Source organism: Rhopalosiphum padi, chromosome 4 (assembly GCF_020882245.1).
Source record: "Rhopalosiphum padi isolate XX-2018 chromosome 4, ASM2088224v1, whole genome shotgun sequence".
Lineage (NCBI taxonomy): Eukaryota > Metazoa > Arthropoda > Insecta > Hemiptera > Aphididae > Rhopalosiphum > Rhopalosiphum padi.
Window position 1 is genome coordinate 23,529,845 of NC_083600.1, and position 14,903 is coordinate 23,544,747.

Here is a 14,903-nt window from a genome sequence, read left to right on the forward strand (position 1 = left end):
TTCGATTTTTAACCATCAATCCGAAAAATATTCACATATTTTCTTTAAAAAATTGTTATTAGTTGACTTACTATAATGTGAAAAAAATGTAACTAAAGTTAAGTTTTCAATATATTGAATGTATTAAGTAAAAAAATATATCCTGTATATATAATTATAAATAACTTGTAGTTATTCAAATAATTCATTGAAATGTTTGATTAACATTTTATTATCATTAAATAAATCAAAATATGAAAATATTATTTTTGGATTCTTTTAATAATAGAAAACCTTGGGATACAAAAGTATAAATTGAATAATAAAAATGAAATTGTTATAAATAATAAATTTATTAATATTCAACCCTGAACATTATATTATTATTATACAGTTTTCAAAATACATTACATAATTTGCACACAAAATAATCAAAGGACAGTGGTGGAAAAATAATGTATACAGAATGTAGATAATAAAAATAGTAGATAATTAATAAATATATATATATGTGTGTGTAACACATATTATTATAAAACAAAAAAATTGAACTAAATCTGTTAAATTTTATAACTTAGAATATTAGTTTGAAATGTGGCTGTATTTAATTCAAACGTACATTAATAAATAATTGTAATACGTCAATGGTTTGAGATAAATAAATTATAACCTAAACAAAATTTTTTTAAATAAAATTGGTTAAGATAAGTTCATTTAACAGTATATTATATAATATATATTGGTTAGAAATTAATTTTTTATATTTTTTAAAATTATGTTAAACTGAAAAAAAAAATACTGATGTTCAAATTATTGTCTATAAATTAAGCGATTTAATGCATAACTGGTAACTGTAGATTAAGTAAACATTTATTTGGAAAATGAAATTTAAATAATAATCCCATAATTAAAATTTAGTTTATGTGTCAATATCTCGTATAAATCTCATTCATTATTACATTTAATATGTACAATTTATTGAAAAAGTCATTGTTTGGCTTAATAATTAAATCAATTTAGATACATTGTGCTACTATTTTTATAAACCAGATCCAAAAAGAAATAATAATTATTGTAACAAAAACATAACATGAAGTAACATGGAAATTTGTGTTATTAAAACTTAAATAGGCTAAAATGTTTGTAAAAAAACAAATATAAAATTAATAGACAAGTCTGATAATAATTACCTCATTAAGGTAATTAATATTTTGATGTTATTATTCACTATGAAAAAACCCTTTTTATTTGGGCCTCTTCGATTTAACAAATACCGTGTCACTATATCTGTTGAAACAGATGAAATATAATTTTTAAATACAAATATTTACGGAATATTTTTCAATTCAGTTTAAAAAAAAATCCAGAAAAATGTTAAAACAAAGAGAAAAAATAACGCTAAAGGCATAACAAAATATGTTAACATTTTTTAGACTTAACATTACATTATAATGATATAAAAACATTTTATTTAGTATAATAATCTGTTAAAAAAAACATAGCGGACACAAGAAAAAATGAGACCCAAATGGTTACAATCTATTATTTTATACAGCAATTTTTCTTCACAGCCTGGAAAATATAGAATTTTTTTCCACCTAATGTTACAAAAAAAAATATATATATATATATAAATAAATATATATGTATTTTTTTTTTTTTGGTTTTCTATTAAATAACACATTTTTTCTAAACATATTCTATTCTTAAAATATAATTATATTGTAATTTAATTACTTGGGAGAAATTCAGTTTAGTGGCAACCGGACACTATATATATTTTTTAATTGAAATCGCAAAAAATATTTAATTATTGGAAACAATAATTTTATATATCGATTAAAAATAACTAACGACGCCCACTTCCCCAACTTGGAAGATTGGTTTTATCAGAGCCAGCATTATTAGCAGATGTCGCAATACCCGCAAATGATGGAAAATCTCTGGTACTATTTGTATCTGGATGAGCTTTTTCCCATGGAGCACCATTACCCATAACAAATCCAGCACCTCCTTGTGAGTTATGATTACCATTGGGAACAGATTGACTCTCAGTTTTTGGTTTCAAGTTTGCTCTTGCTTCATTTTCTACTAAGTCTGTCAACTGTAAAAAAATAAAAAAATTAATTACAATATTACTGAGTATTGAAATTTATAGGCAATATAAAAGTAATATGCTCTAATTAAAATATAATAAAAAAAATTACATAGTCTTGTTGAATCATATCTAAATAATCCATACAATCCAAAACGTCATCCTGGGTGGCATCTTCACGAGCATATACAGTTACTAAATCTGGATTAGAACTATCAGGTTTTGAAAATCTAATATCTACATGATATTTATCCATAATTTGTGAAATGTTACGTCCACGAAAACCGATTAATCTTGAATGAATTCTACTATCAATATAAATTTCTTCCTTATAAACATTTTTCTAAATAAAATATTAAATTGAATTAGTCAACAATACATTAATGTAACAACAAGTTTTAAATTCATAAAAAAAAAAATCTAACTTACAAGTTTATCAACCATTTCTTGAATTTCATCTCTTGCTGATTCAGCACTTTTTTGGTAACCGACAACTGTCACTATGTTTTCATTGTTTCCTTCACCTCTTCTAGGTAGATTAACTTGCACACCATATTTGTTACGCAAGTTACGAACAGTGTCTCCTTTTTTACCGATTATCATAGGATGGAATTCTGGTTCAATAGTCATCTAAAATTAAAAAAATTATCATTTCATCAATATGATTTATAGCAATTAACATTGAATTTAGTTAAATGATCTGTTCAAGTACTAAATACAATAACTGCAGTTATTATTAAGTTTTAGGTAAATCATTAGTCATAACTGAATAAGAATAGATGGTATAAACCACATTAAATGTCATTCACACATAGTATATTCTCCCTATCAACAATACTATCTACTATTCTAATCACAGATAATAGCAGTCAATTGGCGTATGTCAACATGTGATTAATAATTCTGATAATCACTTAACCACAGGTTGGCAGCTGACCATCAATAAAACTCACAATTCTTTATCAATTAAGATATTAAAAATACCCTAACTAATAATACATATACATAATAAAAATACCTGAATTTCATATGAACGCAATTGTCTATCTTCTTTATCAGCATCATATATCCTCATTTCTTCTTTAATGGCTGCAACTACTTCATCAATATCCTTTTGCACCCCAGTAATCTAAATGACAAAAGTTACAACATTTTATTATAATTGTATTACTTTTATAATAAAATAATTAATTTAAAGAATTTGTCATGCTGTTAAAAGAAAGAAATATTTAGCAACGTATATATATTACATTTAAATTTACAACTCAAAATTTATAATTTTTACTATAGAAAATGGACATTTTACTAACCAATTTATTGGGTAATAAATTGTTAACTTATATTTATCAATAAAATTATTTTAAATTATTATTAACAAATACTATAGAAATTACCTTTATAATATCAGCATTTTGTTCTTGATTTGGAACTTTAATCTGAACATTATAATCATCACTAAGTTTTCGGATCGTGGCACCCTTAGAACCAATCAATGATCTATGATATTCAGATGGTACATTTAACTAAAACCAATATTTAAAAATATAAAAATTAATAAAGCTCTATGATGATGAATATTCAAATATTCATGAGTAGTTCAAATACATATTATAACAAAAACTTACATCAATAGTTTTTGGTATATTATCAATTAAAATTTGTTTAGCACTTTCACAATTTTCAGGTTTTCCAAAGATTGTAACTATGTCATTGACACTAGGAGCACGGTTTTCATCAGTTTCTTCTCCAACATTAACATCTTCAGACTCGCGATTATACTGGTCTTCTATTTATCAAGACAAACATAAAATAAAATATTATTTAACTCTTATAAAATTAATTTGCATTAATATTAGTTTTATCAATTTTAATAATGAAAAACATTTAAAAAAAAATACAATCTGTTAAATCTACTATCTGTATACAATAAATACAATGAGTAATTGAGTTAACATTTTTTTATTAGGCTGGATGACGCGATGGAAGGGAGCGGAATGTCACTATTTCCAATAAAATATTTAAAATTATAATTATTACCTGGAGGTCTTTCAGGAAACTTAATCCAAACATCTAAATCTCGTCTCATGCCTTCCAATAAATCTCGATTTCTCATTAAAACTCTATGCATCCTTTGAGGTATGATTACTTCAACAGTGATACGTTGTTCCTAAAAGTAAAATAAAAAAAATATATATTGTTTAAACCAATGATTAAAAATAATAGTTAAACAATGTAATTACCAAGTCTATAACAATATTATTGATTTTATTTTTGACTTTTTCAACATAGTCTTTGTGACCTTTAATCAAAACTTCACTAGAGTTTGAATTAACTTGTGGGAATGTTACAGTAACTCCATTAAATTCAGCACTAATTTGATTTATAACTTCAGCACGGCGGGCAACAAAATGTCGATGGTGTTTAGGAGGAACACTCATAATTATTTCAATAATATTTTCCTAAACATTTATTCAAATTAACAATTTTTTTTAACTTAATAATTATTAAGAGCAGAATAATCTTTTTGAGAATGCTTACCAAATCCTTAACAATCTCTTCAATTCTACGCTTTGCTTCTTCAGCATTAGATTTGTCACCCTTGATAATAACAACATCATCATTAGATGCTAATTTAGGGAATGTTATAGATACTCCATTACAATCATCAATGATTCTATTAATAATTTCACCACGCCTTGCAACAAAGTGACGATGATACTTAGGATCAACGTTAACTTCAACTTGAATAGTATTTTCCTAAATAAAATAATAAAGTTGTTAATCATAACAGAATAATAATAAATTAAATTTGTAGTAAATTTAAATTATTAACAAAGATAATTTTAATTATCCAGCAACATAATTAGATAAATGTAAATAAGGTACATACCAAAACTTTTGCATGGTCTAAAAGTCTCTGTTTTGCAATAGCAACATTTGCTTTGCTTCCTTTTAGTACAACTTTATCCCCACCGCCAGGTTTGGGGAATGATATCTTTACACCACCACATTCTTCTTCCAACTTATGTAAAAATTCTCCACGTTTAGCCACAAAATTTTTATGATATTTTTCATTTATTTCTACACGGTCTTCAACAACATTACTGATATCAGTTATCATAACTTCAAATTCTAATTTTGCCTTGTCTACATTTTCTTTTTTACCAACAATAGTAATATTTTCATTAACTGAATCAGTTTCGGGTGGGAATATAATTCTTGTATTTGTTAAATCTCGAATCTGTAACCAAATACACAGTAATAATCATAATCAAATATTTATAATTAACAACATACCCTTTTGACATTAGCTCGTTTTTTCCCAATCAAATATTTGTGAAATTCTGGCTTTACTTTTAAATCAATAACCGAATTATGAACTTCGTCTACCATGGTCTGAATTTGTGTTATAGCACTATCTACATCATCTTCGGGTCCTTTGATAACTATAGTCTATAAAATAAATACAATTTTTCTAAATATTACATAATTTAAGTAAAACCTAATAAAACTTATTAAATGTAATACATTTTGAAATATTAAAAAGTTTGAGCAGTAAAAATTAAAAATAAATGAATACTATAACTTTAAAATCTAAGAACATAAATATTAGGATTTTCTTTAATAATTTAAATAGAAACCCATGTTCAAAGATAGTCATCAATTTTTCATTGATACTGTAAACAGTATGATAAAAATAATACTGCACAATACAACATATTACTATTCTGATGGCAAAATCATTGATAAGTTTAAAATTTAACAACTAGATATTGATATTATAATTATTTATTATAGGCATATATATTTTTTATGTTGTAGTTTCTTTAAACGACTTAATTATGCCAAATTATGCATGGTCGTAAACATGTTAATGGTTCATAGACAATATGTATTTCATACCACTACTTAAGAAATATGTACAATAACTTATTTATCAAAATATAGTTAATTAAATGAAATATAAATATATTTTATAAAATTACTGATTAATTAGACTACAAGTAATATGCATTTTATTAGTCTAATTATATTTAAATGAATTCATTAGGTAAAATATATAACACTTACATTATCGCCTTTAACAGCTGGTAACTTTAATGACACATTACCTCCACAATCTTCTCTGATAGATTGAATAAACTTATTTCCAAGATTTACAATAACATTACGTACTTTAATATTTCCTAATACGATTTCTTTTGTGACAATATCTCCCTAAAAAATAAATAATTTTATTAAATAACATTTAATTTAAAATGCAATTGTTTTATAAATTACTAACCATTTCATTTTGTATTTTCTTTATCATATCACAAGCAATTAAAACTTTTTCTTTATTACCCATGACTTTGATAGTGTCACTATCTTCACCTTCACGAGGTAAATCAATTCTAGTATCAGTTTCTTCTCTGATCTATATATATGAAAAAAAAAGATTTTTATTTAATGCATTAAATATTAGGTCAAAATAGTAACAAAAACCTTTTTAATATTAGCTCCTCCTTTCCCCACAACAAGCTTATGGAATTGTTTAAAAACAGGAATTTCTAATACATAGTTGGCTTCATCTAATTCTTTTGCCAATTTAGCTAAAGACTTAAATGCTTTATTTACATCATCATTTAAACCACGTATTTTGACTAAATTGCTTCTAGCTTCAACTAAAATAAAATTATGAATATACAAATAATATTTTTTTAATTTAATCATGAAATTTAACAATATATTACCTGAACTAGGAAATGTAATTTGAACGTTAAAAGCTTCCTGAAGTTCCCTTACTTTTTCACCTTTGACTCCAATTATAGCACGATGGTGACGTTGGTCAATTGATATTTCTTTTTCAACTTCATTCTCCAACTTAAAAATCATTTCTCCCAATTCCTATTATAATGTATTTATTCACAAATAATAAATAGGTTTTTATAACACATACAAATAACTTTTAATCACAATTTTCATTAATTATTAAATAATATAATTAGATCTTACACATTTTGCTAATTCCACTCCATCTTTTCGTCCTTCAATCCGAATAATGTTCGAGTTATTATCAGACTCAGAAATATTGATTATAACACCGGCGTCATTCTTTACGCGATTAACTAAATTAGGAAATATTTAATTATTAATAACTTATTTATTTTCAATGTTAAAAGAAAAAAAATATATTTCATCGCAATTTAGATACAATGAATATTTACTTACTATTGCTTCCGTTTTTTCCAATTATATGCTTGAAAAACTTTGGATCAACTACAAGTTCAGTAGAAACATAGCAGTCAATAGCTTTTTTTAATGAATCAATTACCTTAGGAATCATATTAGTTGGGCCTTCCACAATTATCTTATTATCATCAGAAAATTCAACATGTACCTTTGAAAATGTAATTATGTGTAATAAATTTATTCAATAAAACAATTATAACTAATGACTCTAAGTAATTATTGTTATGAAAATAAATTTAACACAAATTTTTAATAATTATTATAAATTAATAAATACCTTTTCATTATCTTCAATTAACTCTCGTAAATTGGAACCATTTTTACCTATTAAAAATCTGTGCATCCATCCAGGACACTCGATTGTTTCAGCAGTCATACTGTTTGCTTTTTCATACAACTTCGTTAATCCTAAAATTAAAAAAAAATTATATTTTAAATATACCAAATGTATTGAAAAATATATTTACCAGTGCCTAAATCCTTATATAACCCTCTTAAAGTAACCGTTTCTTTGTCTGAATCTTGTTGAGGCATTTCCACACTAACATTAGTTTCCAATAATATATCTTGAATACCATTTCCTTTTTGTGCCATTAAATATTTATGTTTCTGTTTTGGTATCTCAACAAACACTGTTGCTGATTCTTTTTCCTATAATAAAAATTATGTTACTATTTAAAATTAATTAATAAAATAATATAACAATTTAAGTGATATAACTGATAGAAAATAATGTCTATATTTTTCTTGTAATTTTAAGGATTATGTTTTACTTAATTTTGATTAATATAATATTATGTTAAACAGTCAGTTAATGTTGTGGAATTTTTAATGAAATATTACATACCATTTTTGTATAAACCTGTTTAATCTGTTCAATAGCTGATTGAACTCCTTCTTTATCTCCAGCAATTGTAATTTCATCTCTGTTAACAGATGGCGGGGGAACATGGATTTTAACACCAGTTTCTTTCATTAAATTATTAAGCTTTTCATTATGACCACCAGTAATGAAAGGATGGAAAATTTTTGGGATTTCAATCCTTTCAAATGCTTTTTTAGACTGTTAAAAATTATATTTTATTAATAAAATAAATACCAAATTAATTAATAAACATTTATTTCTGTAGAAAGAATAACTTACCAACTCATCTGAAATCATGCGAATTTCCTGAACAGCTTTCTCCACTGCATCTCTAGTTCCAGTAACATTGATAATATCTGAAGTATCTTGAATGCTTGGCATTTGAATACGCGCACCGGTGCGCTGTTCAATTTCCTTGCGACGAGTTCCTTGTTTTCCCATAACTTGACAATGGTGTTCCTTTGGAACAGGAACTGCACTAGTAGCCTAAAATATTACAATAAATAAAAATTATATTAATAAATCTTTTGATAATTCCAAATTATAAATACAATAAATTATTAATAATAATAATAATTATTATTATAATTAGCTTAGTTAGGTTTAATATTAAATTGAATGAACCTATTATACAACTTCATGGTAAAAACTTTATCTATGTTCATATTTTATAATAATTCTGTTTTAAAGTTAATTATGAGCATTTTTAAACTGCACTATTAATAAACACATAAAACAATAAAAATTGAATATTCTAAAAAGCCTACTCTCAAACACAGATAAGATTATATAATAGTTTTTAGATTACAAGCTATTGCTTAAAGGTATGTTGAAATATTGTTATATAATCTGTATTCCAGATACTTATTTGTCGATACCTGTATTCATCTATGGTGTATTAAGTAAAGGAAGATGGGTAGTAAGTGGTACAAGTTTACATCTCTTTTAACAATACACTACAATATTATTAGATACTTCTTCAACATAATTTATCTTATAAATGGACAATATAACAAATTTATGTTCAGCAATTTCAATTGTATGTCGTTAACTTTAATATTAAAGTGATATTAATATTATCAAATGTAAAAATAAAAATTGTATTTATGTACATTCTCAATGTCTCAATAATATTCTTACCTTAAAATTTGAGAATGGTTCCTCGCTCTAATATATAAGCTATCAGTAGAAAAATGAAACTGCTTAACATAAATGTTGATATATCATATGTTAGTAAGATGAAGACAACACAAGTAAATACAACACTCAAATACCCATAATTAAGAATTCGAACCCATAAAGATTAATCAAAGTAATAACAGCAACTATTTTTTTTTTATAAAATCTACTTATCATGTTCATGATACTTATTTTAAATCAGTCATAAATAATAACTTGGATAGAAAAGATTTTGAATCTGTAAATATAATGGCACTTTTAACAAGACCTTTAAAACTTTTTTTTGTACAAAATATTAGAAGTCAGTTTAAGACTAAGTTATGATAACTAGTGTCCAAAGTGAAGTATGGAGTATTACATGAAATTGTATTCTATAGAAGAGTAATTACAAGATATAAAATTCAACATGAAATTTAGAGAATTTCCCTATTCTGATAACAATAGATCACCCATAATATAATTATTTGTTATAATTAAACTTTGAATTAAGAATTCTGGATTTTATATTTGTTCAGCTATTTCTATAACTAATTGTTATAAAAGTTGATCTGTAGTTCTTTCAAAATGTATATTTATTTTTGGAACTACGATGCCAAGATAATTACTTATTTGATTAATGTGCTTATCTATGCCATCCTTTAATACACCAAGCACTATACATGCACTGTTAGGTGAAAAGAATAATTACTTATGATCAGTTTTACACATCCCTAAATAATTCATATTTTTGTTTTTTAGAATGTTATAAGTATGAAGACCATTTGAACTAGTGAAGTGTTCTTATTTGATATTTCTCAAAATAAAACTTGAAATAATAATTTAATTGATATAATTGTGATTTAGGACAAATAACTTTTTTTTCAAAAAACAATATTAATTAAAAAACCAATTAAATTATATTTTTTAATTAATTAATCACTTTTTATAGGTAATAGTTTAAATGGAACATTCATTTAGGATATAACTTGTGGCCTTTTTTTGGACATTTTTTAACAGACATTTGATACTGAAACTTATAAATTAACAATCTTAAATTTAACTTATGTTTACAAAAAATAAGTATCAATGAGAAGCATAGTAATATTAAAGAACAACAATTTACCTGAGTTTGAAAGCTTGCAATAATTCTGCGTTTAGCTTCATTGACATCTGCATCTTTACCTCTTACAAGAAATGTCAAATTCATATTCTTTGACGTAGAAATCTCAATCTCAGCTCCAGTTTCTCTTGTAATTTGACTACAAATGCGTTTAGATTCACCTTCACCAAATTTTTCACTATTATCTGATTTACGGTCTTGAACAGAAATAGTGAATACCTAAAATGATTTAACATACTATTACAATTGAATTAATTTATAAAAAAATGTTTTAACATGAATTCATCTTTTAAAATTGCTAATAATTTATAATTTTATTATTGGACAATTAATATTAAAATAAACAATAAAAAATTTACATTATTAACAGTTGAAGTCCGAACTTTGTTCCATCCTTTTGGTGGTACATTTGAAGATGCACATTGGCCATTGACCCCAATGTTCTTAGGTACCAATGTTTTTGAATCAGGTAAAGCTGGAAACACGAGGTCATAGCTGTTACCATTGTTACCTCCATCTTCTTGACCAGTGTTGTTAGACACCGTGCGTTCACTCTTCAACTTAGGAATATCTTGCTGTTGCAACTCCAACATAATGGCTATAGCTCCTTACCAAACGTTTAGTCCAAATAAAACGAGTACCAAAGGTCTCTCCTTATTGAAACACTAAAATTTTAAAATTAAAATTAATATCTAATATTATAAATGAATTGGTATAAAGTAAAAGTAAATTATGCTTTATAAATAACAAAAATAGTTATATTAATATCAATAAAGATAATATATTGAAGTACATAATATAACAGAATTATAAAATGTAAATAGTAAAATAATACCCATCTAACATTATGTCATTGATACAATTAATAAAACAACAAATTTTATTTCTGAATAAAAACAATATTATACTTGAACAACATTTTAGTTGAAATGTTTAAGCATATAATATAAATACATGTGACAATTTTGAAGAAAATTAATTTATAATTAAAACACCAAAGGTAGGTAAACAAAATTTAGAAAAATGTATTAATACATTAGATCAGTGGTTCCCAAACTGTGTGTACCATGGTACACTAAGAGCATGGTCAGCATTTTCTAAAAGTACTGTGGTCTACAACTCATAATAAATAATTTAAAATTTATAGTTTTTTTTTGTTCGGTCTTTTATGGTATTCACAGCAGAGCACCACGCTGAATTTGGTCCAAACGCAGGCACCGTGGGAAAAAAGTTTGGAAACCGATACATTAGAAATTAGATAATAACTGGTTAAATTTCAACAGAAATATGTTAATAATAATACAAGGTGACACAACTACACTGGTTCATACTTCAAGATTAAGTTGTCATAATTTTAATTTAGATGAGTATTTGATTATAGTCATGAAAATTCAATTAAAACCCCTAATACAAGTAACCTTACATATGTGAAATAAAATATAAAGGCAAATCAAAAATTATTAAGTAAAATAAAAAATTATTTGAATGATAAATAGAAATAATAAGATTTAAAGATTAGATAAGATTATTATTTATCAGTTATAGATTTTTATGTTAAAATTGTGAAAAATTTACAACCTATATTTTGCAAATATGTTACTAACCAAATTAATATTAATATTAATTATTATTGGTCAATACATGGGGTTTTTGTACAGTCAGTCTGGCATTTGGAGAAAGTAGATACATTTGAAAGCCTAACGAGTGTTAATAATAGGTATAGACAGAAGTCCAGATTTAGATTAAACTACTATACTGTTTTTTAAATGGATAAATAATTTAGGATTTTTAACTGATGAATGTATGTTATAGATTTATTCTAGAGTAAAAAATTTTGCTTTAACTTATTTGCTAGGACTACCAATTTAAATAATTGTCAAAGATTAATCTAAGTTTTTATAATGAGCGTTAAGATGTTGTTCAAGTTAAAAGATAGGCTTAAATCTCTACTATTCTAATAATATAAGAAAATAACTAAATGCAGGTATAATTTGTATATGACAATAAATAATTAAAAATCAACCGCAAATTAAATTATTAAAAATACTGCAATCAGAGGATTGCAGAGCTTGGCTATCCTCACTATATTGATATATGGATCTTTATGGAAATTGAATAGAGATGGAGATAGCCGAGGAGTAAAGCAACCCTACCAGATAGTCGAAAGTAATGATGAATGCACTCAGTGCAACATATATCAGTCTCTACCACAAATACCTCTACATCAAAGGACCAAGAAGAATACTCAGAAGTATACAACTAATGATGTCATCATCCTGAAAGATTTTGACACAATGGCTATCGAACAAAACCACCATTATTGCTATTTTTGGTACAAGCCACTTCGGTGACCAAGGACCAAAAAACGTGGGACAGTCTAGAATTAAGGGCAAACGCGATTAGACAATCGCAGTAATCTGGCAAAGGAAGAGGGGTTTTGACTCGCATGTGGTTGAGTGGATGACGAGCCAAATAGAAAAGAGATTTAACGGCCTCTGTGACGCGCTGGGTTGTGGGTGACGGAGGGTGGGCCCAAAGGCCAACGGCGCGCTTCCCGACGATGACGTATGCGTGGCAGTGGACAAGTACGGACCAGGTTTAAAGGGGGCCCAGCAGCCCATATAATAAAAGACCCGATCCACGGGGAGTCGACGTGTCAACCCACCGCGCTCGGCGTACGTGTGCGTACGTGTGCGCGTGTACTCGCGCTCCGCACCACAACCACGCATAACCCCAGACCGATCGCATTGCCATGAGGTTTAACAACCGTCGGTGGGCCGCGCCGTACAGGGCGGTGAGCAACATCGGTAAACGTAAAAACACTTACTGTAATCACGTTGTGTGCCTGCCGCGAGAACGAGACGGTGTGTGGGATAGGTATTGGCGAAACGCGTGTGCACGAACGAAACGAGCGAACGACAATTCGATGCAAAAACCAAAACGATTTTAACACTGCAAAGTAACCAGCCGCCGCACCGCTATCAAACCATTACACATGTAAAAGATTTTTTTTTCACCTTTCCGCAATGCTGCCACCACATCGGTAGAGAAATTTTTAGACCACCGACGTTCCACCGGCCGACACTATGTTCAACGTCAATACCTTCCACTGTGGCGGCATTGAATTGTATAATTTAATATTTATTCTAATCGTTGGGAGTGTTGGGACTCGCCACTCGCCACACCAGTACCGCTGCAGGGCGCCGACTCGACCTTTTAAGGCTTTGCCCTTTGCGATATTTTACACACAATAAAAGTAATATGGTTATATCGATGTGAGTTACTCGACCGCTAGAAGGTTCGATCGTCGTTGGTGGGTGTACTCAAAGAGTACATAAACACGACCCCAAAACTGCACTAGGATTAAATAATATATTATTATATATTATGTTTATTGTTTTCTTCATAAAATTGTAAATTATTACACACATTTATTTTTATTTATTTAGAGCTGTTAGGGTACAGCTAGAGACCAACTTTCCAGTGAACGAGATATTTCTAGTCTTGGAACTTAATTTTAAAAATGAAGCATCATATAATAATAATACAACAATATTACCCACGAATACATCATTATAGATGTATAAAAAAAAGTAATGTACCAGTCTACAATACTACAATAGTCAATAGTTATACTAGCGCCACCCCAAAACTGAAAGTAGGTATTAAAATATAGTTCATTAGTTCATTAGTGTAGTCTGTACGGGTCCTGTTATGAAATAATGAATACTGTATACACGGTAAATGGACACATCACTCATTCACTCATATTCAATAAAATCGATTCTTCCAAAACTTTCACACGTGTAACTGTATTCTTCTTCAGTCTTCACCCTTCCACCCATGGCCCTATGGAGTCGGCCAAATTTGTCGGTAATCGGTCAAAAAGTCCGTTTTAAAAAAAGTAGTTTTTATAGTCGAACAAAAAGTCCGAAAATACAAAATATTTTATATAGTTAATACTTATTTTAAAAATTTAAAAATGTTTATAGACATTATATTATATTATACACATAACACATTATATTTTTATTTTTAATTACATAATTTATTACAACATATTAGAACAATATCAAAATGTATTTATAACTAAATACATTTTAACAAACAATTTATTTTATTTTATTTATAAACACGTTAATCTAAACAAAACTAAAATAAAAAAATAGTATATCATCATTTTAATAAAAAAATTTAAATTAGGTACCTAACTATACTACTTAGTGGATTTCCGTTATATTTTTGTTAATTATATGAAAATATAATAATATGTGTACAGCATTTTTACATTTTTTAAATAAATATTAATTAGGTATATAAAATATTTTGTATTTTCGGACTTTTTGTCCCCGGACTTTTCGTCCGCGATTCAAATTTGTCATATCCTTCCACATAATATAGAGCTATCTTCTGTACCTCTCTTTTATTCTAGCGTCTCGAGCTATTTTCATGTT

At 26.8% G+C, this 14,903-nt stretch overlaps 1 protein-coding gene across 1 annotated transcript; it reads right to left on the reverse strand.

Moving 5' to 3' along the window:
• Positions 1-313: 313 nt before the first annotated feature.
• Positions 314-13,440, reverse strand: LOC132928371 (vigilin). Its single transcript, XM_060992985.1, has 24 exons — positions 13,277-13,440; positions 10,809-11,114; positions 10,453-10,668; positions 8,451-8,657; positions 8,154-8,369; positions 7,774-7,957; positions 7,584-7,714; positions 7,286-7,454; positions 7,070-7,182; positions 6,808-6,961; positions 6,560-6,738; positions 6,360-6,491; positions 6,146-6,292; positions 5,372-5,527; positions 4,965-5,315; positions 4,613-4,831; positions 4,315-4,533; positions 4,112-4,241; positions 3,700-3,860; positions 3,469-3,597; positions 3,093-3,203; positions 2,504-2,704; positions 2,187-2,417; positions 314-2,083 (listed from the first exon to the last, which is right to left on the reverse strand). The coding sequence occupies exons 2-24, from the start codon at positions 11,040-11,042 to the stop codon at positions 1,829-1,831; spliced, it is 4,245 nt and encodes a 1,414-aa protein (XP_060848968.1). The 5' UTR covers positions 11,043-11,114; positions 13,277-13,440; the 3' UTR covers positions 314-1,828.
• Between the last annotated feature and the right edge of the window lie 1,463 nt (positions 13,441-14,903).

Coding starts and splice junctions, on each gene's coding strand:
- LOC132928371 (XM_060992985.1), bottom strand. CDS start 11,042: ATGTTGGAGTTGCAACAGCAAGATATTCCTAAGTTGAAGAGTGAACGC. Junction 10,669..10,808: donor GGACTTCAACTGTTAATAAT/GTAAATTTTTTA, acceptor AAATCATTTTAG/GTATTCACTATTTCTGTTCA. Junction 2,705..3,092: donor TGCGTTCATATGAAATTCAG/GTATTTTTATTA, acceptor TTTTAATTTTAG/ATGACTATTGAACCAGAATT.